Genomic DNA, 21265 nt, shown 5'->3' on the forward strand with positions numbered 1-21265 from the left:
AGAGTGGCCAGGTATGCTATCAAAATGTAGAGAACAATTAAAACTTTCTTCTACCTCGTACAAATCCATAGCAGTGAAGAAAAATGAAAGCAAATCACACCTTGTACAATCCAATCACCAAGTTGGAAGAGAAGTAAAGTGTCTGCTCATTGTTGTTCGGTTAACGTAAGCAGCTTAGATCTCGACAGCGACCTTGCGCGTTCAGCAAGGGAGACGAGCAGACTTTTGACTCTGTCCATGTTTTCCAGGTAATACTTGGCTTTGCTGGCCTTATTGGCAACCGTGCAAGTGATCACGGTGGCACGGGGAGCAACCACATCCTTGTGCTTATCCGTGGCGAAAAATTCGAACATGTCCTGGTCTGAGGAGTCGTCGCCGATGAACAGCACAAAGTCCGCTCGATTCTGGTCGTCAGCCATCGTCGAGAGGACCTTCCTGACCACCGAGCCTTTGTTGATTCCCTACGAGTACCCGCCCATACGAATATCATTCATTTCGAGTTAGCATTTGACTCAAGTCCACTAATTGAACACGAGTTAAGTAATACAAATGACTCTCCATATTTCACGTACCTGCGGATGGACTTCGATGCTACGATGGCCACTCTTGATCACTACTGGTTCGTGTAGTAGCAAATCCTTCATAAGGTCCACCATCTCCTTTGCCCGTGCAGGGTCTACCTCTTCATACCGCCACACGATTGCACTGTGTTTGATCTCCAACGTCGGATGCTTCGTGGCTTCCATGTACCGTTTCATCAGTGGCCCCGCGACACCGACCCAATCGAGGTTGACGGCTTCCTCCATAGATTCCCACTCGGCTTGTCCTCCCCACCTAATAGAGTGCTTATAAAAAACAGGATGAGGAATCATGTGAAGTCAGAGGATGATATATCAAGCGAGAAGAATCATACGGCTACCTTGAGAAGTAGCCACGTTCGGCGGCAATGCCGAGACCCCAGCACTTCCCGAACCACCTCCCCAAATCCTTCTTCGTTCTTCCACTGACGATGAAAACCACATTTCTAGGATCGGCACACAGGGAAGACAGGACGTCCGTAACCCACGCTTTTCGTGCCTTCGCGTCGGAAGATTCGGACTCCAGAGTGCCATCGTAGTCGAGGAAAATTGCCCTCCTACTGGCCTTCGTATAAGCCGACGTTACCGTTTGCTCTTGGAGCTCCGTGAAGCCGTCTTCGGATACAGCGTCTCCGTTGTTGAAGTGGGCCGCCTCACGGCTCCTCAGATCATCGATGAAGCTCCTGGACCAGTAAGCCACATCGTAGTTTCTGATGTCTGCGCAGTGCTTCTCGTGCTGCTCCTGTTTCTCCTCCTCGCTCATCGAGATCACTTCGACCAGTGCTTCGGCGGTCTTTGGGGGGTCCAACGGGTTGACTTTGGTCGCCCTGCTCAGGGCCTGCAACGACCCAGTGAACTCCGACAACACCACCCTGCTCTTCTTCCAGGAGGAATGGCGTGAACGGTCTACCTGCCTGGAAACGACGTACTCGTAGGGGATCAGATTCACTCCGCCCCTTATGGCGGTGTCCAAAAGGCAGTCAGCGATGACGTAGAATGCGGCCTTCGCTCTTGGTCTGATAACGTCTTGCTCCACCATTTCGACAGGCTTGAAATGTTCGGAACCGAAAACGCGGTTGATTGTGTCGCAGTGAGCCTTGAGGTTCTGGCGGAGGGCGGAGTTTTCCCTCGCGTAGGGTCGCCCCCTGCAGTTGAGCATCTGGATCAGGGCGACGCGGCCCTGGAAGCGGGTTCCCTGGAGCTTCCGGAGCACCATATTAAAAGCAAGCAGCTTTAAGTGGATGGACCTGAAGACGTCCGGTTCGTCGATGCTGAGGAGGACGGTCATGTCGCGGTATTTGCAGCGGAGATCGGCGAGCGTGTCAGTGCCTTCGGGAGAGGAGAAGGCGGCAACCTGGGCGACGGTGCTGGGCAGGTGGATGCCGGGGGCTAGGACGTGGATCCCGATGGTGCGCCCGAGGTGGTCGACTCCGAGGAAGCCGTGGGAGGATGGAGAGCGTCGGGGGCGGTGGTGGAGGCCGAGGGCGCGGCGGCAGCACGAGAGGAAGTGGCGGGCGTGATCGAGAGCATGGAATCCGAGGAGGTCGCAGCAGAGAAGTGAGTTGAGGATCTGGGTGGCGGGGGGGAGCGAGAGGAAGACGTCCCTGGACGGGAAGGGGGCATGGAGGGAGAAGCCGAGGCGGATGCCGGGGTGGCGGTGGCGGATGAGGGAGGGGAGGAGGAAGAGATGGTAGTCGTGCAACCAGACGAGGTCGTCGTGGGTGCGAATGGCGTCATCGACGACGTTGGCGAAGATGGCAGTGGCTTCATCCCAGGCGGCAGAAGAGGACCCGTCGTAGATGGGGGCGCCCACGCCGTAGGGAATCACGGAATGGAGGGCATGGTGGAGGTAGACCTTGCAGAGGCGGGACAGCCTGGAATCGGTGTTTGGCGGGAGGAAGACTGGGAGGATGAGGAAGCCGAGGAGGTGGCGGCCCCGGGCTAGCCTGTCGCGCAACTCCTGAGATAGGTCGGCGGCGCCAGGGAGGGTGCCGACCAAGACGAGTTCGGTGCCGGCGGGGACGCCTTCTCCGAGGTGGAGAAGGGGACAGTCCTCCTCCGGTACGAATTTGCACATGCCAGGGATGTCGGGGTCGGAAGTCGCGTGAAATGGGAGCTGGTGCACCACCACGATCACCCGCCTTCGCGAAGCGGAAGGGGAGGCCACGTCGGTCGCTGGTCGTTGGAGTTGAGGCGCCTCCGCCTCTGCTTCCTCGGAAGCGGACACCTCGCTGGTCTCCCACGCTCGTTCCTCTTCGTTCAGCTGATCCATTAGCTGCTGCACCGTCATCCGCTTGGACTTCGCCGCCGCCGCCCCCCTCAAGTCCGAGTTCCCCATCTCTGGCTCGACCTTGCTTCGGTCCTCCTGCGAGGAGGAGAACAGAGAACGGAACCTACATCATGAATGGCGGATGAGACCCTAATTCGCACTCTTTCTTGGAATCCTTTCCCCCCCAAATCGATCTGTTCTATTGCTCCCGCGCATCATCCAACACCTAAAGATCGAATCGTCTTGGCGACAGTGCTCGATCGGATTCTACAACAGAGACGGTGCAACGACTACATCTTGAACGAATTCCAACCGAACAACTTCAATCCATCAAGAACCAAACTCGACGAGACGAGAAACCAAGAAACGAAGTATCGAAGAAAGAAATCTCACGAAGACGAGAGGTTGGAAGAAGACGAACAAGGAGTCGTGAACCAGGAAGAGATCATCGAACCTTGACCATAGAAGGCGAATTCGTTCGTCTTCGCGAGAGATTTCTTGGGATTCGTCGGGCTCCGATCGCACCACCAGTACCACCACGGAAGCTCCGCCCCCCCGACTCTCTCTCTCTCTCTGCCTCGGGGAAACGAAGAGCGACGAAGGGAACCGATCAAGAGACGGCAGGAACTTCGAACGGGGAGCCGAGGGCGGGAGAACTGGCAGTCATCTTATTGTTACGACCTCACTATTGTGTACCCAAGAAGTACCATTTGAAGGACCGGCGGTTCGTACTGGGACACGTGGCCCCCATCACTATGTTGGGATCATAGAGAGAAATTGGGACCAATGTTGACCGGCCCAATTGGCCTCAGCAGATTGATTTAGGCCTGACTTGGGCCAGATTGGTTGCCAATAAATATAATCCCAGAAATTAAAACAAATTGAGTCCAATCAATTTGTCAATTAAAATAATTCAATTAAATTAACTTACCGAACAATTGATAGATAATCCAATAAAGAGAAAATAAAATATTTTTATGTTACCAAAATAAAAATCAAAACATGATGGAATCAACAGTGCTCCCATCCAATGTGGTGCAGCCAATAGTGATGGGCGATCTCACAGCTACAGATGACATCCGACTAAACGGGGATCCTACTCACATAGAAAGCCAATCCGCTGCCGAAACTTGTAATTTAGCTACTTTTTTCACAGTAAAAGAAAGATATAAAATACTGTTATATATATATATATATATATATATATATATATATATATATATATATATATATATATATATATATAATTGCAGTATTTGGTGGGACAACTTTAGCTGACCACTTCGGACGTGGTATTCTCTGCTGCGAAGGAGGTCCGGTCCCCCTAAAACTGTAGGGAGAGAGGACTTAGTGTTCCATCAATGGTGACTCGTGATAAAGTATTCAAATATCTTTTAGGTACTTTAGAGAAGGAATAAATGATATTAATGCAGTTGCTGGTGATGGATCAACGACTACAGAACAAGGAAGAAACCCTGTGAGAGAGGATCACGATGCCGATGGAGAGCAAAGATAAGATGAGACGCGTATCCATAAGTCAACGCAGAAGACTTCAATTGTGTTCTTCACCTCCTCCACTCGACGATTATTTTAAGAACACAGCCCTCATCTGATATGTGCAGACGGGAGCTGCAGCAGTAACGCACTGCGCTGGTCCATGCAACCTTTTTTGTGAGGAGGTAGGAGTCTTCGTACGTTGGTCCTTCGTCCACGAAAGTTAGGCGAGTCTTAGATTTAAACGCGACAATGTTGTTATCAAGATCTCCAAGCAATCGAGCCAACTTGTTTTGGTACACCGCCTCGTTTGACATGCTCACACTGGACCCCCTTGGAGAACGCCGTGATTTTGTAGTGGAAGATGTAGTCGCTCTTGTGCTTTGGATGGGGTATCCCTAAGTCTTAAAGCATCGGAAGCCGACCGGGGAGCGAGGGGTTGTGCGTCGGCCGGTCCATGACGATGGATGACCCAGCAACTTTATTCCCTCTGTTCTGTCATTCTCTTGCTTTACATGGATAGAGATCTAGTGGTGCGTACTGATCGATACAGTGAGAGAGAGAGAGAAACCAGCAACAATGATATTTCCTTTAATCGATTGCATGCTCTGTAGCAACGCGAGAACCATGAGATCACTTGTTCCAAGAAGAACAGGTTTAACTGCAACGAAATGGATGAAGAACAGATAGATTAGGCTCGCGGATCCAATCGAAGACCTGAGTGAAATGAATGGGACCGCCTGTTCATTCTCTCTCCCTCTCTGTTGAACTTTCTGGGTTGGAGGGGGTCTTCGATCACTGACAAATAGGAAGTGATCCAAAGTCAATATTCCATCTCTGAGTGGTTTGGTGTATCAGATCAGCATCACAAGAAGAAGAGTTACTACAGCCACGCCCACTCGACCACTTCTCGAGGATACCCTTCCAAATGGTCATGAGAATTGTGGAATGCAAGCAGTCATCACAATGGGCAACTAAGTAAAGAGGGTCAAGATCATGGCCTAAACTTATCGAAGTCCATCTCCCTCCGTGTATATAAGTCTCCTCCGCCTGCATGCCCTTCGCTACTCCAAATGCTTTCAGGTCCCTGCAGGGTGCCACCACGACCCATGCCATGGCTGCCATCCTTGTCCTCGCCCGACCACTGTCTCTCTACGCCAAACTGCTGCTGCTCCTCCTCTTCATCATGACCACAGCGGTGTCCTCAACGAGGCCGCACCCGCCGTCGCTCGCCATCGAAGAAGCTCTCAAGGCTGCGACGAGTTCAGCAGCAGCAGCGAAGGAGCCGAAGGCTCTTCACGTGCTCACCAGGAGGAGCGTCCCTCGTTCTGGTCCCAGCAACAAAGGGCACAGTGCACCGAGGTCGAAGCGGCATCTGCTGCACCTGCACGCAGGGAACGATCGCGTCGGAAGAGAGTAGCAATCATGGATCTGCCTGCCATCGACGAATAATCTTCGAACGCTTGTTTGAGTGCTTGTTTTCTTTCCTGCCGTGATCGATTTTTGGCGGAGGGTTTAGTGGTTCCGTGTACGTAAACATTGCATTATACACAGTCAATAAAGATTTCATCATTGCATCCAAGAAAGTGATTTAAGAACAATTGTTCTTCTAGTTTTGTGATTATTGATCTCCTTATTTATGATCTACCGAAAATAGGATAAAAAAGAAAGGAAATATGCTGTCGAGCAATCATCATTTAATCTCATCGTAAGGGAAGCGCATGCAGCACAAATAAGGATGCTAAAGTAGCAGAAATGAACTACGCAGTCACATCTACCGATGGCTTCTGATAAGTTTTGGGTGGTGTCGACTAAACCCCACCACTACACGATACACAGATCATTCATGGAGGTGATGAAAGGAACAAACAAAGACAAAAACGCTGTTCTCTTTCTCTCTCTCCTTTTTCCTTTGTCTTTGGCTTTATGGTGCGACAGCACTACGCATGAGACAGTAAGCAGCATAATGAGTCATTCACAATAGAGTGTGATGGATGATCAAGTAATACCTAATCCGACAATCACGTTTAATTATAATGAGTCTTATAATTCTTGTTAAAATCGTGATTAACATTTTTTTCTTCTTTAGACAAACTTTTCCATGAACAATAAGACTATAGCCTATGTTTAATTTAGAAGAAAATAAGGATATCTCTTAATTAAAGGAGAGTCTATTTTCTCTTTCCCTTTTTTTTCTGTCTCTCCCACTTTCATACTCTATTTTATTGTTTATTATAACACGACCCATTTAATGTTCTTCACACGGAAACCAATGTAGTCTATCCACTAATACCCTAATGAACCACATGCTTCATTATATTCTATTGCATAGATTTGACATTAGCAACAACAATAAATCCTCATTAATTAAATAATTTCTCCAATACAATTATTGCACATGCTTCAGTACTAATCGTGTGCCCTAATCATCCATGTTAGATCGGATGAGCGGTGGAACAATACACCTTCCTGACACCGTATTGATATAGTGAACGTCTCCTTATGTTTGATCAAGTAGAATCATTAATATATATGTATGTATGTATGTATGTATGTATATATATATATAATCTGACTCTCTTAATCTTTAATTATTCGTTCAATCTATTTATGTTTCTTAGGGAGACATGTTAGTGATTAGCTTAGAGTGCTTGACTAGCTAGTTTGACTTGCTTCCAGTTTGATTTACACTAAGAGCCTTAGAACCTGCTCGATATGCCTTCAGATGTCTGATGTGGGGTTGACTTATACCAAGACGAATGTAGGATGAGATTCCTGTTATGATTCATCTAACGATCAAGAAAGATTTTTGAGCTGAACAAGGTACAAGTGAGGATGAGAATGACCAAACCTTCATAATCCTATCCTAATTTAGTCGCCGTGGTTGCCTATAGCAAAGAGGAATATAATGCACAATAGAAAATATTATCAGAATATTTTCCATTCGACATATGTTGATGTTGTCACAATAATGATTAATGACTTATATATTTCAATTAAAACATAATATATCAGTAAAATATAATATATTATTTTTATCTCAGGAATATTTGTTGTAAGAAGAGAAAACCTTCCCATTCGTATACTGAGAGTAGGAAGCTTGAGACTAGGCTTGTGAAGCGGCTCGAATCCAAGCTCGGTCGATGCTTTGACCTTCGTGTCACAGTCCCGTTGACCAAAAAAGAGACCAAGAATGTAATACGAATTAAGGATTTTAGTGAGACATTTAGGCATGCTTTTGATGCAGCCAACATTGTGGACTTCCACAGCATCTTTGATGGGCTTCCGAGTTGGGAATTGCAGAATTGGGAAGGCCAACATTTGCATTCAATCTCAGTATCCATGCCATATTACTCAGTAAAAAATGATGCAGAATATGGTTTCTAATCTGGTTATCGAAAGACAAATTGATTAGTATGTGATTGATTATATATAAGATTAGATGAATTTTTTATAGCATTATCGCAACCGATAAGCATTTCTTTTCCATTGTTAGTAAATAATAATATTTCGTAACATCGTCTAGACTAGAAATACGATCGCCAAATATATGTGTAAATATGATACTTTATGGATTTTCTTCACATTATTATCATGTGATTCTTTCAATCTTTAGCAATGTAAGATTATCCTCTTTTATCTTACACATATGAATATTTTTATCAGAAATATCAGGCTTATTTAGGAGCTCACTTAATCTAAAGCACTTCCTTGAGGGTAGCAAGCAAGCATTAGGAAAGAAGAGGTAGGTTCAGATAGATAGAAGCAACAGTCTATTGACTCACTTGTTTGTCATGGTTGATAGAGTAGTACTACTCTAAGTAAACAGCAGTGACGGAATTCCTCCATTAAGTTCAATATAATACACATTTCTTCTCATCTCCCTCATCCATGTCTCTCAGTGACATCAAGTCAATCCAACTTACGTGAACCAGGAAGAAACACAGCTACAGTACGTGAGTCTCTCTCCGGGAAAACTTCTCAGCTAGTAGAGTACACGATACCATCAGAGAGTAGTGAAGGTAAATGGTAAGGATCGGAGAAGCTAGTAGCCAATCACTGGGCTGGGGACCGAGCCCAGCATCCTCTCTTTGTTGCTACTGCCCGTGCCTGCAGTGGCCACACCATTACCAACGTTAATGGGAGAAGGCAGAGGTGTGATCCCCCTTGGGCGGACGTTTAACGCCAAACCAGCTGCTGAGGATGTAATCTTCTGCTCCCCCTCGCCAAGGAGCTTCCTGGCAGGCAGAGACGGCAAAACGGAGAGGAAGCGGATGAGGATGAGGAAGAGCTTCCTGGCGGATTCATGCAACACGCGAAACTTCTTGTCGCAGAAAACTATGGTGTTTTCTTGATGGGTAAACCTTACAGTAAGCCTGATAGTTTGATACTAATTTAATCGAAAGATAAAACTTTTAGATTATAAACCAAACGTAATATATGTAATCTGATTCTTTTAATCCTTAGTAAAGAATATAAAACTATATTCTTAGTTAATTTTTCGTCATCTTATATATATATATATATATATATATATATATATATTAAAATTATTAACTCCAAGTTAGCATAAAATATATAATCATGCTATCGAAAAAACTTTTATGTCAGTATTGAAATCAAATAAAATTAGATCTAACAATATATTACGATACGTATCTTTTGAGAAGAATAAACATTTTTTGATCTACAAGCGTTCCATCATCAGATCTGAAATATAAATCTGCAAAGAGAACTAGATTGAGAATCTCTCAAATGCATTAAGATCAGGAAGATCGAGAGAAAAACTTTAATCTCTCAACTACACTGAGATGTCTCTTATTTAGCCCATAGAGGTCCTGTCTATTGCGAAAGAGAGAATTCTTCCCATCAAAGTTATTTTTTAAGAAATTATATTTTAATTAAACTTCTTTTCTATTGACCAATAACTATTATCAGAATCCAATCATATCTATAATATATCTTACTTAATTAAATAAAAACACATAATACTCCATTCTCATGAGATTAGATATAAATAAGTATTCTTATATAGTAAGAGACTTGTTATGGGATATCAAATCCCAAGAAGAGACTTGCCTGCGGACAAACTAGGAAGATAGCTTCCTCCACTTGCCGTTGTTGTTCGGGCGTCATCGATCATGGCTTGCAGTCATATTTCGGTCGTAATTATGAGTGTAATTATGAGGATTCATCTTAGGATTACAATTTGATTTCACTCATATTTTACCCACACTAATTGATGAGATATATTATCTATGCGCAACCACATTAATCGATGCAGTCAAGAAGAATAGTTGTGTATAGTTAGACTTGATCATGGTTTGATTTGAAGATAATACACGTGAATAATGAAGGTTCGCATTAAGATATCTCAAGAGCCGTTGTTGTACACGTGGATCAGTTATGTTCGTTACCACTAATGCCATAAAGATCAATTAATTTGTTTGGATTGTAAGCATATGTTGATGATTAAGTTGACCATTAGCATTAATTGTTGATCCTATCATCATTACAAACTCTGTTAGCTCCAAAACCAAAAGTTTGTGAGCATGTTATAAATTTCTTAGAGTTCCCGGATTATTCTCGCTCTTGTATTTTTAAAGTTGCCTATAGCACTAACATTCCCCAATCATTATTGTTGAGATTGATGTCATTGCTTTCATCTCGAAGGTTGTTACCATCGAAATTGTTACTGTTATCGCCAATAATGTTATTACTGTTATTACCATTATTACCACTAGATCTTACTTGATGAGCTATACAATTGTAATTAGTAAATTAAATTTCTGATACACGATAAGTGGTGAGTGTAGAGTATACTTCTTAATTTTTTAACCATAAATTTATTATACTAACATTAAGAGTAAATCTCTTATACCAACTGATGTAGAACAAAAATAAAATAAAAAATATTATTATAAATAATTCTAAGAAACTAATGTTATAAGAGATGACGAGAAAAATCAACTCCGAGATCTTTATAATATTTAAAAGATATTACTTGTGATGATTTTATAAACTTATAGGAGAACTTTATTTATACTAGTTTTAGGCTTGGAAAACTAACTAAAACAATTAAAAGATATATAAAAATTTGATAATATGAGATAAATACAAGTGATAAGTGGACAACTTTAGGTTCTTTGAAAATAGTTTTCTTCTACTTATTCCATATTAGCAGGTGACTTATACCGAGAAGCGATGGGTTCTTCAACTAAACAAGAAGAAGACGAGACTAAGAGACTTAAATATTGGTATATTATAGGTTAGATTGGCCCATAGAAAACTTTGACATTTTCTTTATGGGTAAATTTTATATGACTCAAACTAGTTATGTTAATATATATCATATTAATTTAATTCAAAGATTAAAGTTGTACATTATAAACCAAATATAATATATGTAATCTCTTTTAATCCTTAGTAAAAATATGAAATCATCCTCTTAGTTAATCTCTCGTCATCTTTTATATGCATATAAATATTTTTATAATTAAAATTATTAACTCCATTCTCATGAGATTAGATATAAACGAGTATTATTATATAGTAAGAAACTTGTCATGGGATATCAAATCCCAAAAAGAGACTTGCGATTTATGTTGGCTACCACTAATGTCACGAAGACCAACTAATCTATGTTCTTTAAGTGGTTGACTCCACATAATTTAATCTCGACCGGTTACGGTCCGGAAGGAGTGTGTTGTGATCCGACCTAATTCTACAACTCTTTTATGAGTCTTGCATGTTGTGTCCGTGAGTGACATGCAACCTAAAGCAAGGTAGGGTTTGGCACGTCTTTCGATCACTTCTTTGTAGGTATATATATTCATATATATATATATACATATATACATGTATCATGACTAATAAGATTCAAACTTAAAGTTACTCCGATGATGCCGTATTAAATATGATCGAGTGATAAATAATCGTAAAAGTTTAAGGTGATAGTAAAAGATTCAATATATGTTTTAACAAAATCAATAAAACTGCATATATTGATAAAACTCTATCAATTATTATTTTTTACATCTTAGTTATTTTTAGAGAGAAAAAAGAATTGGTTAGCCAACTTTATTAAAGATAGAAGATTAGAATACGCAACTTGATGATTTCTCTCTTGTTGGGTCTTTAAAATGCAAGAAGATGTCTTTGGCTAATTAAGTACTTATCGACAAATCTTTTGATTATTTTTTCAATCTATTAGTAATTTATAAGGAGGAAAATAAAACGAGTAACTGATTGGCTAACTCTCTCAGAGATGATGTGTGATGGAAATTTTATATCGAAGGACAAGAGATGCACTAGACTAATTAAGTAATGAATTTGCTTGCTTTTGGTAAACAAAACATAGAAATATACTAAGATCACGACGACGAGAGCACCCAAAGTAACACGGGAATGTCTTTTAGGGTTCCTTGCTTTGATCGACAAAGCACAAATATATACAACTTCGTCTTCTAGAAAAGAAAGAGAGGTCGGCCACCGTTTAATCTTTGTGCTCCATTATTAACCTCTTTTCATCTCTCTATTTTCACCCTTTTCTTGTCCTTCTTTTCTTTTAAGCTAAAGATGACTTCCACCACCAACCGAGCCATTGACCGAATGATTTCTAAACCATTTTTTATTCTCTTTCTCTGAGCAAAGGGTTCAGTGAACTTTGCATGGCCGTATCTTTCGAAGCAAAAGTACACCTCCTCCACGAGCTCTGATCCTCCATTGTGGTTGGAACGCAAAGGCAGTGTAGACAGAAGAAGTCGCATAGTGGCTCTCTGACTCCACAGGAGATAGCAGTCAAATAAACAGGCTCAGTGTTGGCAAGCGTGCTTAGTGGGTGGGTTTATGCATTCGTGGAACTGTTGCCATCAAAATTAGCTGTGTCGGAATTGGTCGCAGATGTATACGTATGTCTGACACCATATCGACATCATTTATCCTAATTAAAAAATAATAATAATTTCGAATCGATATCCTATAATTTGATTTCAAATCAAATAGATATAGAAAATAAATATAAAATTGATGAATTAATTTAATTTTTTATTCAATCAAAATTGATGAATAACGAGAACTAAATCGACAGTTTCGATTCTAAATTTGACCGAACGTAAATCGACGATTTTGGAGCCGAAATCTCCCTTACTATCGTGTAAACAGTGAATTAAGTGATGCACATACGCACCAACATATGATCCCATAAATGTCGGTGCAATGTTAATATGGACATCTCCAATGCCAAAAACAGATTATTTTTCTGCACAACACACAGTATTTTCGCCTGTAGTGAGATGCTAACATCACATGCAGTCAGTACGTGTCCATCATCAATTCACCTGTGATCGAAGGACTACGTTGGTTTACCGGTCAGCCGCTGAGTCGTAAATCAATACGCCACATTATTAGGTGCAAGAATTAGTGTGGTATGGTGGGAGATGTCATTTATGGTGGTCATAAATGTCATCGCACGTTATTGTGGCTACAGCTCACGCATGACATGCCCCGTCGTCTCCATGGGCATCCCGTGATTTCAGATGAGCCCTGGCGTTGGCGTTGGCGTGGGTTCATCGCTGCTGCTCGTGAAGTGGACTGCACAATTTGGTAGGGAAGGATTGCAGTCTTTGATGCAGAAGACTTGGTTAACAAAGTCTGAGAGAGAGAGAGAGAGAGAGAGAAGGATTGTAGTCTTTGATACAAAAGACTTGGTTAACAAAGTCTTAGAGAGAGAGAGAGAGAGAGAGAGAGAGAGAGAGACCAATAATTTAGGCATCAATTAAGGGACCTCTGTGTGCGTGTGTGTGTGGAGGAATGGTTGAGGAGATTTGGTTGTCCAGTAATTTCCTTCACTAAGGTTAGGTTAAGTAGTAGAAATTATTAGTACGATGCTCATGGACAGGAAAGATCATTGTATAACACGCCATGTCTTGGATTTTAACTTCTTTTTTAACCTAAACATATTATATAGTTTGTATTAAAATTGATCATTGAGTTGAGAACTCGAGACGAAACAATAACTACAAAATCCTACGTATTTACTTATGAATGATTCAAGATTGTCTCTATCTAGTAGTGAAAACATATATTCCATGAGCATAAATATTCAAAGCGGGTTTGAAAAACCTAAACATTCTAGATAAAAGTAGGAAACTTAAAGAGATAATGATAGGTCTTCATTTATATCTATTTGAAGAATATTTTTAATTATAATTTTGATAATACGGTAATTTTTACGAGTTTATTTCATAAATTTTCTCATAGATTAAACTATACTAAAAATATTTATCGTATTAATTATAACATAACACCAATAATCTCTTTCCTTAATTATTGGCTTAACATGAGAAATGGACAAACCCACATAGCACGCCATCATCCAAAATCAACATTTGGCATGCAGAAATAAGACAAATCCCTTTGCATCCTCAGACATGTGCAGGAATCAGGCAGCGTGCGTCCACACCATCACCCAACCCAAGAGAACACGTCAAAGGTTTCTCATGGATAATGCCTCGATAATTTTGGATTATAACCTTCCTATTATCATCCGTTATCTTGGAATCTCTTGTTCCCTTTGCTAAAAGGAATTTAATGGTGGGTTGTTGGAAGTGGCTTTTGATGCTCTCCATCATCTCTGTGTTGCGTAAGAGCAACTTCGGTCTTTCTTCACTGCCTCTTTTGATGGGAAGAAAATAGTGGTCAATTCAGTAGGTCATAACTCATAAATACAAGAAAAGTAAGCCTCCAAAACAAAGAAAGATAAATCAATGGGGAAGTTGGACTGGCAGAGTTCCTTCTGCGGATCCCTTTCGGGGCGTCTGGCTCTCGATAAATAGCAGCCTGAGTTTGATCCTTAGTGGTGGTGAGAGGAAGAGAGCGAGGAAGATGGCAAGAGAAGGGGAGAATGCTAACGCGAACGGGAGGCGAGAGAGGTCTATGGAGGAGGGAGCCGCTGGTGATGGGAGAGAAGAGGGCGTCAACCCTGACCATGGATATGCGAGCTCTGCCGACAAAGGTTGTGGGTTGAGCTTATCTATTCCTTTCTTGCAGAAGGTGAGGATTCTTCTTCACATGGCTCTGTTTGAGTTGCTTTGTCTGCTCCCGCATCTCTCTCGATTCCACTGTTGTTCATGTTCTTTAATGGATTAGCTACAATTCTGTACAACGATTCTCCACTTTGAAACGCAAACCATCTCTTATCACCTCCCACTACTATTCTTTCTTGGCACAGTAAGATAGAACTTTTCTCCATGTGAATGCTTGCGGACTGTTCTTTGGGCAAAGATATCTCTTTGTATCAAATCAAAGAAAGCGAAAATTAGACATATTATTTGCAGATTTTGGTATCATTTACCTTTTGGCTATGCTCTGAAGGGGTTAGCCAAAGGTGATCCCAAAAACAATAGCTATCTTAAGAACTGGGAGCTTTAGATTTCCACCTTATTATGGTCTCCCACACGAAGCTGAAGAAGAGAAGCAATTCGATGGAAACAAGAGACCACCATCATTTAAACCAGCCAACCTGCACAAGGATCTATAGCTACGTGTAGCAATTCTTTGGCTCATCCCACTGGTACCGATGATTACTTTTCTTCCGAAATGTTCTGTTTAGATCCTTGCTGAAATATTCGGGACATACTTTCTGATCTTCGCGGGATGTGCTTCGGTCACTGTAAATCTGAGCAAGGGAATGATCACCTTTCCGGGCATCTGCGTCGTGTGGGGGCTCGCCGTCATGGTCATGGTGTACTCCGTCGGCCACATATCCGGCGCCCACTTCAACCCGGCCGTCACGATCGCCTTCGCCACATGCGGGAGGTTCCAATGGAAACAGGTCAGTGATTCCAGCATACGACACCGCAACCGCTCGAGCGGCCTCTCGCTCACGTCTCATTTCTTCTGCGTCGGTGCAGGTGCCAGCTTACGTTTTTGCTCAGCTTCTGGGCGCGACGCTGGCGAGCGGCACGCTGCGTTTGATGTTCGGGGGGAAGCACGAGCACTTCCCGGGGACGATACCGGCCGGCTCGGACGTGCAGTCGCTCGTTCTCGAGTTCATTATCTCGTTCTACCTGATGTTTGTGATCTCGGGAGTGGCCACCGACAACAGAGCAGTAAGTATAGTGAACAAAGTCGGACGTATCGTTTCAGAGCAGATTCTAAGCCGGCCATTTCTATTGTTCAGATCGGAGAATTGGCGGGGTTAGCAGTCGGAGCTACAATCTTATTGAATGTGCTCATCGCCGGGTAGGAAAGGCAACCAACCCATTATCCCTACATAAGCTACACATGAGCTGCGTTAATGGAAGCGTGGGTGATGTTGTTGACAGGCCTATCTCGGGAGCATCGATGAACCCGGCGAGGACGCTGGGGCCGGCGATCGTGGCCAACCGGTGGGAGGGGTTCTGGGTCTACATCGTGGGTCCCATCTGTGGGACCGTGGTGGGGGCGTGGGCTTACAACCTCATTCGCTTCACCAACAAGCCCCTCCGTGAGATCACCAAGAGCGGCTCCTTCCTCAAGAGCTTCAGGAACAACTCCACCTGATCTTTCAAGTGGGAGAATCGTGTATCGTGTTTGGTCAACTAGTTTTCGAGTGTGTTCAGATCTAGTGGTTCCCACTTGAGGATTTAAAGGTCAAACGTAGACGATTTCTCGGTGGGCATGGAATGTATCGTTAGCCATACTCAACGGGGAAGTTTCCAGTCTTTGGGTGCATCAATTTGTCGAGGTTCATTTCCAGGTCAAACGTGCCCTTAGCTTTTCAAGGTGAGCTCAGAGTTCCACAAGTTTCCACGACACCATATATTGATACTACGCTGTCTGCCACAAGCTCCCAAGATTTAGGAGATACGGGTGAGTATTTATAGCCTCACGTGATACATGGAAACAGTATAATAAGGTCCATGAATTATCTATGACTTGTATGAACGATTGAGGTGCCGAGCAAACATACGTCAGGCACAAATCTATATCATATTCGATGACATGCCCGTTCAAATCATGAATAATCTCCGATGCTCTTTCTACTGCCGACGACGACGCTTTGAACCAGCTGATGCGTCGAAACTATTAGGATCGTACGAAGAACATATGTCAGGCACAAAGACGGTATTGTTGGATGCAGGGTAATGCCGGTTTCTCTGCCAGCTGAGCCCTGAAGCTGTGGGAGGGGGTGGGATCTTCGGTACCGTCCGGAACTCCGGCACCTGTCCCAAGCATTCGTCAGCATTCCGATCATCGTCAGTGGATCGACAAGTTGGCGACCCTTGAGAGCTTCCATGTCTTCCGCTGTCAGCCTGTCAAGCAAAGATTACTCAATTCAGTATAAAGATTTGTCTTCATAAAATTAACTATACCAAAGTCTAGACAGTATTAACATCCAAGAAAACAACAATAACATGGAAACAATCAACAAATTTACCATACCAGGAGCTTGTCATAAGCAGGTATAATGCGAGTGATGGACAGCCTACCTTAGAAGCACTATGCTCCGTGAAACCAAAGTTTTGGTTGAAATCTGGGAAGCCGAAGAAATCGTCCAAAGGCCAATCCAATATAGTCTCGGACATACTGAATCCATAGAGTGGGGCTTTACTTACCAATAAACCCCCGTTTTGGTTGGCTATTTGGCTGGATGAGACTGCGTTAGTCTCAGTTGACGACACAAGATGAGTACCTGTAGGCAAGTGTTCGGATAGTGAGACGACAACTCTTCCTGCGGAATGCGACTGCTGGCTTGCAGCAGGTGCGACTGGCTCAGTGGGATCAAGGCCTACTCGCACCCCTGTTACTAGAAATCTTTGGTGAGCAGACACATAAGGATTTGCCGTGTGGATAGCAAGATCACAACTCCTGCAAAGCAACGCCCGGTCTTCCAAGCAAAAGAAGAAGCCAGAGGCCTCCTGTAAAACCAAATAAGCTTAGTTCTTACTGTTTAGACAAATAGAAATTAATATACGAAATTAAAACATGTTAATTACAGATAAATTTTCCTAAAAGCGCAATTTTGATAAATATGCACAGCAGCCTAAAACACGTTAATTAGGATTCAGGAAATAGTAGTTTGCCTAATCGAGATAAACCTTTAAGAAAGGAAAATAAATGAGCAAGCATCATGACAAGCTAGCGAAAGCACTGCTGGTATATATACTACGACTTGCTTGCTTTCTAGATGACAATCTTGTCAGCAAATCCCACGGCGAGGCTCGACTATTATGGGTGTAAGGAAAAGCCACTGTTGTCTTCAGATTCAATACTCGAGTTATCGCAGCTCAACATGCATAAGCTGGATGTTCTTCAAGTGGTCCTTTGTTTTTGTGTCATCGACATACGAAGGTTGGGCTATTCGACGTGTTATGCCATACACAGTTGATCATAAAAATCACAACTTTGACCATTTCTATCACGAAAACAGGATGTTGCCTAAACTGATAACAGAGACGACAATCACAGAGCCGCCACCTTATGTGTTCAAACAAAAGAAGAAAATTTTACCAATAAAACATCCGACAGGAGTGAAACAAGTATAGAAACATCTAAACTCGACAACAATTAACCAAGAAACGACCAAAACCAGCACAGCCAACAAGCATCCAGTTCAGAAACGATGATGGAGGTCTAAGAAGCAAAACGCAGAGCACCTGGCAGATGTCGCACTTGGGGACGCCGCGGGTTGAAGAGCCGCTGCCAACGGCGCCATCGGAGAAGAGCGAGACCCTCTGGTGCTTCCCGGCAACCTTGTTGGCGGCGTGCACCCTCTCGTCGCAGGCCCAGCAAAGCGCCGCCTCGTCCGCGCAGCAGAGCACTGCCGCCTCCGCCGCCTCGCATGCATTACACTGAATCTTCATCTCTCTCTTTCTCCCTCTCCCTCTCTCTCCTGCAGTAGATCTATTCTACCTCCCTCCTCCGGTCCAACAACCTTCTTCTCCGCCGCCCGAGAGATCTCCGACAAGAAAAAGAGAGCAAAGAAGTGGCTGCCAAGGAAAGAGCATAAAGGCGAGGTCTTTAGCGGGGCAGATATGGAGATGCCACGTTTCTATTGGTTGCGAAAGGAATGGTATTATAACATGTAGGCTCATGTTAAGTCGGCCACTCCCACTATGGCAGTTATAAATATCCCCGAGCCGGATGATTCCGTTGTCCGTAGAGAACAATCCTGTTAAGATGATCCGCGCGACCGCAACCGCAGGATCTGACGCCACATGGTTCGGCGCCGAACACGGAATACGGGGTCCAGGAAGAACGCGAGGAGGAACGGAAGCCCCAAGCACCCAAGCGGGGTCCACACCAATTCGGATGGCGTGTCTCGTTCCCGGGTAGGCCTCAAAAGAGTACCGTGGGGGCCGACACCGACAGCGACGTAGCCGAAGTATCTAGCGAGACTTGGGTGGGACGGCAGGAGTAGACCGCGTCCCGTCGTCGCGGCGGTGCGTATCAAGACCCTACCGTCGGCGATCGAACCCTCGATGTAGGAATTGTACGTTTCCGCTTTGAAAGCGCGGTTGGAACGGAATCCCCCACCCCCCCCGCCCCCCAAAAAAAAAGCAGACCAGCGCAAATCCATCCGTTGAAGTTGGACCACCCTCCTATTTTGACGGCTACGATGCATGAGCTTCGAACCAGCTTAATAGCACCTTCAAAAGTGGGGTGCTGAGGTGGCTCGCCGACTAAATCTGGATTCTGCTCCATCTACGTGGAATCCGATCTGCCCTCACACCGAGTGATGCATGAACTCAGAGATTCGTTGAAGAAGGATAGAATCTAATGGACCACAAAGAGTGTTCATGTAATATGACTGCTGATTCTATTGTCCGAAGATATGTCAAACACAGATATTTCTTAAGATAAATCCCTGTCCAATCTGATGTCCGAAGATATTTGTGCCTGCCACACACACATCTGCTTTCCCTTTTGATCCACCGTCTTGTCCTCGCTCATGCATGACGCATGTAATCCACCAAGTTCGGATAGTTATGTGATCATATCCATAAACGACGTCAGTTTGCGGGATGAGGACGAAGGAGATCAATGATCCATAATGTAAATTATCATCAAGCAAGCATGCATCCTTTTCATCACAGGACCCACAGCGGACTGTAACATATCGGGAGTTGTAACGGACCTAATCTAACATGATCCGAACTTGACCCATCGAATTGACTCGAGTCAAGCCAGATTGACCTGCTTATTCTCAGGATATGATGGCCATTGTGGTTCGACTTGACCACGATCCATAGCATGCTAATTTTGACCAGCAGTGCGTTCCTAATGCATCAAACATGCTCTTCCCACCGGACATCGATGCAACAATCTCGAATTCGAATGAGAGTGGTCTGCTACGGATACCCCATCCAATGTGTTTGGACCTCTGCAGAGCGAGTTGACGCTGACAGAGATCTTCACCATCCAATGTGTTTCCTAATTTGCCTGCAATATGTTTAGCTTTCACTCAACTCAGTGAGACTAAGACCTGTGGTGGTTTAGTGTTGTGCTTTGTATCGTCTCCCTCATCGCCAATCATTGGCCAAGTGGGTGATGCGGAGACTTCCATCTCATGAGTCACAAGTGAAGGAATAAGTTCGACCTTTTCCTTTTAGTTGTATGATTCAAACAAAATCAATACCATAGAGTCTGAAGAACAGAGAGAGAGAGTAGAGAGAGAGAGAGAGAGAGCGAGCTGATAGGATCTATTTTGGGTCCATGCCATAGCCGATGTCACACGTCAGACCATAATCCGTACCAAGTCGTTGCATGACACGTCTTGGGAATCCCGAGACGGCACCGCCTCCCAAGACACGACAAGTCAAAATCCGTACCAAGACACTGTTTGGCACGTCCACCATGTCAATCCGTGTACGATCGACCCTCGGACAATAATATAAAGACCTTTAGCTGGCATCCGACCCGGGGGAAAAAAATAATTCCACCAACAACTGATTTGCTCGTCGGACGGGCCACAGTCGGGAATCACCCGATGAAGCCCTTTTTTGCAGGAAAGCAATCACCCCGAGCCACGAGCGTCTCAACCAGGAAATCACCACCCAGTGAGAGAGGTCGAGCTGTCACTTATCTCGGGAATGGAGAAACGCAGTTCGACGCAAACGGTGCTTGGACCAACAAACGCTGACAAACACCTCGTCGCGAAGGCCCAACCTACCTAGGCATCCAGCTCAGCCAATAGAGAACTTCCGACATCGACTTGTGGACCTAACTGTGCTGACTCATCAGCCACGATACATTTGTTTACTAACAAGAGTCTTAGTGGAATCCGAAAAATATAAGAATTTGTGCATATGCTTATGTTTATAATTGAATGGTGTCATGTGTGAGCATTTCTATTTACCCCCACCCCCACAAAAAAAAACTTTATAATACATAATAAAAATATCATGATTATTATCATTTAATGATTTCATATTTCATGAAATATATTTTAATTGAAACATACTATAGAAAATGAAAGTTTTCTGACGACAACTTTGCATAGAATGGTAGCATTCTACATGAGCACTCAAGAGAGAGATGACCTATGAATCATGCTATGCAAGCACATGTGGAGATGAAAGAGGCATGTGGATGAGTGACTTTTCCACTCAACTTATATATTTGTCTTTGTAAATATATAAAATGAGATGTGAATGAAATTAATGAAATTATAAGGATAAAGCAAAAAGCACACTTCAAGTAGTATCATGTGAAGTCTATTTATACATGGTGAAAGAGGATATTTCTTTAACTGAGCAGAGAGATTTCCTCATGCAGTTGAGGAAATCTCATCTGCTATGCAGTTGAGAATATCTCTCTTTTATCAGAGAAAATCTCTCTGTTATCATGCCCCCGCAAGATCGAGCTCCTATCAAGGATACCGATCTTGGATCGATGAAACAAAAATAGTTTGCGGGCTAGAGGCTTCGTGAGTGAGTCT

The 21265-nt window shown here is 43.6% G+C and overlaps 3 protein-coding genes across 3 annotated transcripts; 1 reads left to right on the forward strand and 2 right to left on the reverse strand.

The window, feature by feature from the left end:
• Positions 1–146: 146 nt before the first annotated feature.
• On the reverse strand, positions 147–2916 carry LOC135640854 (probable alpha,alpha-trehalose-phosphate synthase [UDP-forming] 7). The gene is made up of 3 exons (XM_065155629.1): positions 920–2916; positions 573–834; positions 147–461 (listed from the first exon to the last, which is right to left on the reverse strand). Exons 1-3 carry the CDS (start codon positions 2914–2916, stop codon positions 147–149), a joined length of 2574 nt encoding a protein of 857 aa, XP_065011701.1.
• Positions 2917–14104: 11188 nt separating this feature from the next.
• On the forward strand, positions 14105–16056 carry LOC135639562 (aquaporin NIP1-1-like). Its single transcript, XM_065153375.1, has 5 exons — positions 14105–14394; positions 14954–15175; positions 15255–15452; positions 15524–15585; positions 15669–16056. The coding sequence occupies exons 1-5, from the start codon at positions 14227–14229 to the stop codon at positions 15883–15885; spliced, it is 867 nt and encodes a 288-aa protein (XP_065009447.1). The 5' UTR covers positions 14105–14226; the 3' UTR covers positions 15886–16056.
• A 106-nt stretch (positions 16057–16162) lies between these two features.
• On the reverse strand, positions 16163–18408 carry LOC135639561 (B-box zinc finger protein 23-like). The gene is made up of 3 exons (XM_065153374.1): positions 17982–18408; positions 16815–17243; positions 16163–16637 (listed from the first exon to the last, which is right to left on the reverse strand). Exons 1-3 carry the CDS (start codon positions 18186–18188, stop codon positions 16365–16367), a joined length of 909 nt encoding a protein of 302 aa, XP_065009446.1. The 5' UTR covers positions 18189–18408; the 3' UTR covers positions 16163–16364.
• Between the last annotated feature and the right edge of the window lie 2857 nt (positions 18409–21265).

The sequence above is a fragment of the Musa acuminata genome, chromosome BXJ3-6, assembly GCF_036884655.1.
Source record: "Musa acuminata AAA Group cultivar baxijiao chromosome BXJ3-6, Cavendish_Baxijiao_AAA, whole genome shotgun sequence".
In the NCBI taxonomy this organism is placed as follows: domain Eukaryota; kingdom Viridiplantae; phylum Streptophyta; class Magnoliopsida; order Zingiberales; family Musaceae; genus Musa; species Musa acuminata.

Coding starts and splice junctions, on each gene's coding strand:
- LOC135639562 (XM_065153375.1), top strand. CDS start 14,227: ATGGCAAGAGAAGGGGAGAATGCTAACGCGAACGGGAGGCGAGAGAGG. Junction 15,176..15,254: donor GGAGGTTCCAATGGAAACAG/GTCAGTGATTCC, acceptor GCGTCGGTGCAG/GTGCCAGCTTACGTTTTTGC. Junction 15,586..15,668: donor TTGAATGTGCTCATCGCCGG/GTAGGAAAGGCA, acceptor TGTTGTTGACAG/GCCTATCTCGGGAGCATCGA.
- LOC135640854 (XM_065155629.1), bottom strand. CDS start 2,916: ATGGGGAACTCGGACTTGAGGGGGGCGGCGGCGGCGAAGTCCAAGCGG. Junction 835..919: donor GAACGTGGCTACTTCTCAAG/GTAGCCGTATGA, acceptor GCACTCTATTAG/GTGGGGAGGACAAGCCGAGT. Junction 462..572: donor GCATCGAAGTCCATCCGCAG/GTACGTGAAATA, acceptor GGGTACTCGTAG/GGAATCAACAAAGGCTCGGT.
- LOC135639561 (XM_065153374.1), bottom strand. CDS start 18,188: ATGAAGATTCAGTGTAATGCATGCGAGGCGGCGGAGGCGGCAGTGCTC. Junction 17,244..17,981: donor CCAAGTGCGACATCTGCCAG/GTGCTCTGCGTT, acceptor TTGGTTTTACAG/GAGGCCTCTGGCTTCTTCTT. Junction 16,638..16,814: donor CGGAGCATAGTGCTTCTAAG/GTAGGCTGTCCA, acceptor TTTGCTTGACAG/GCTGACAGCGGAAGACATGG.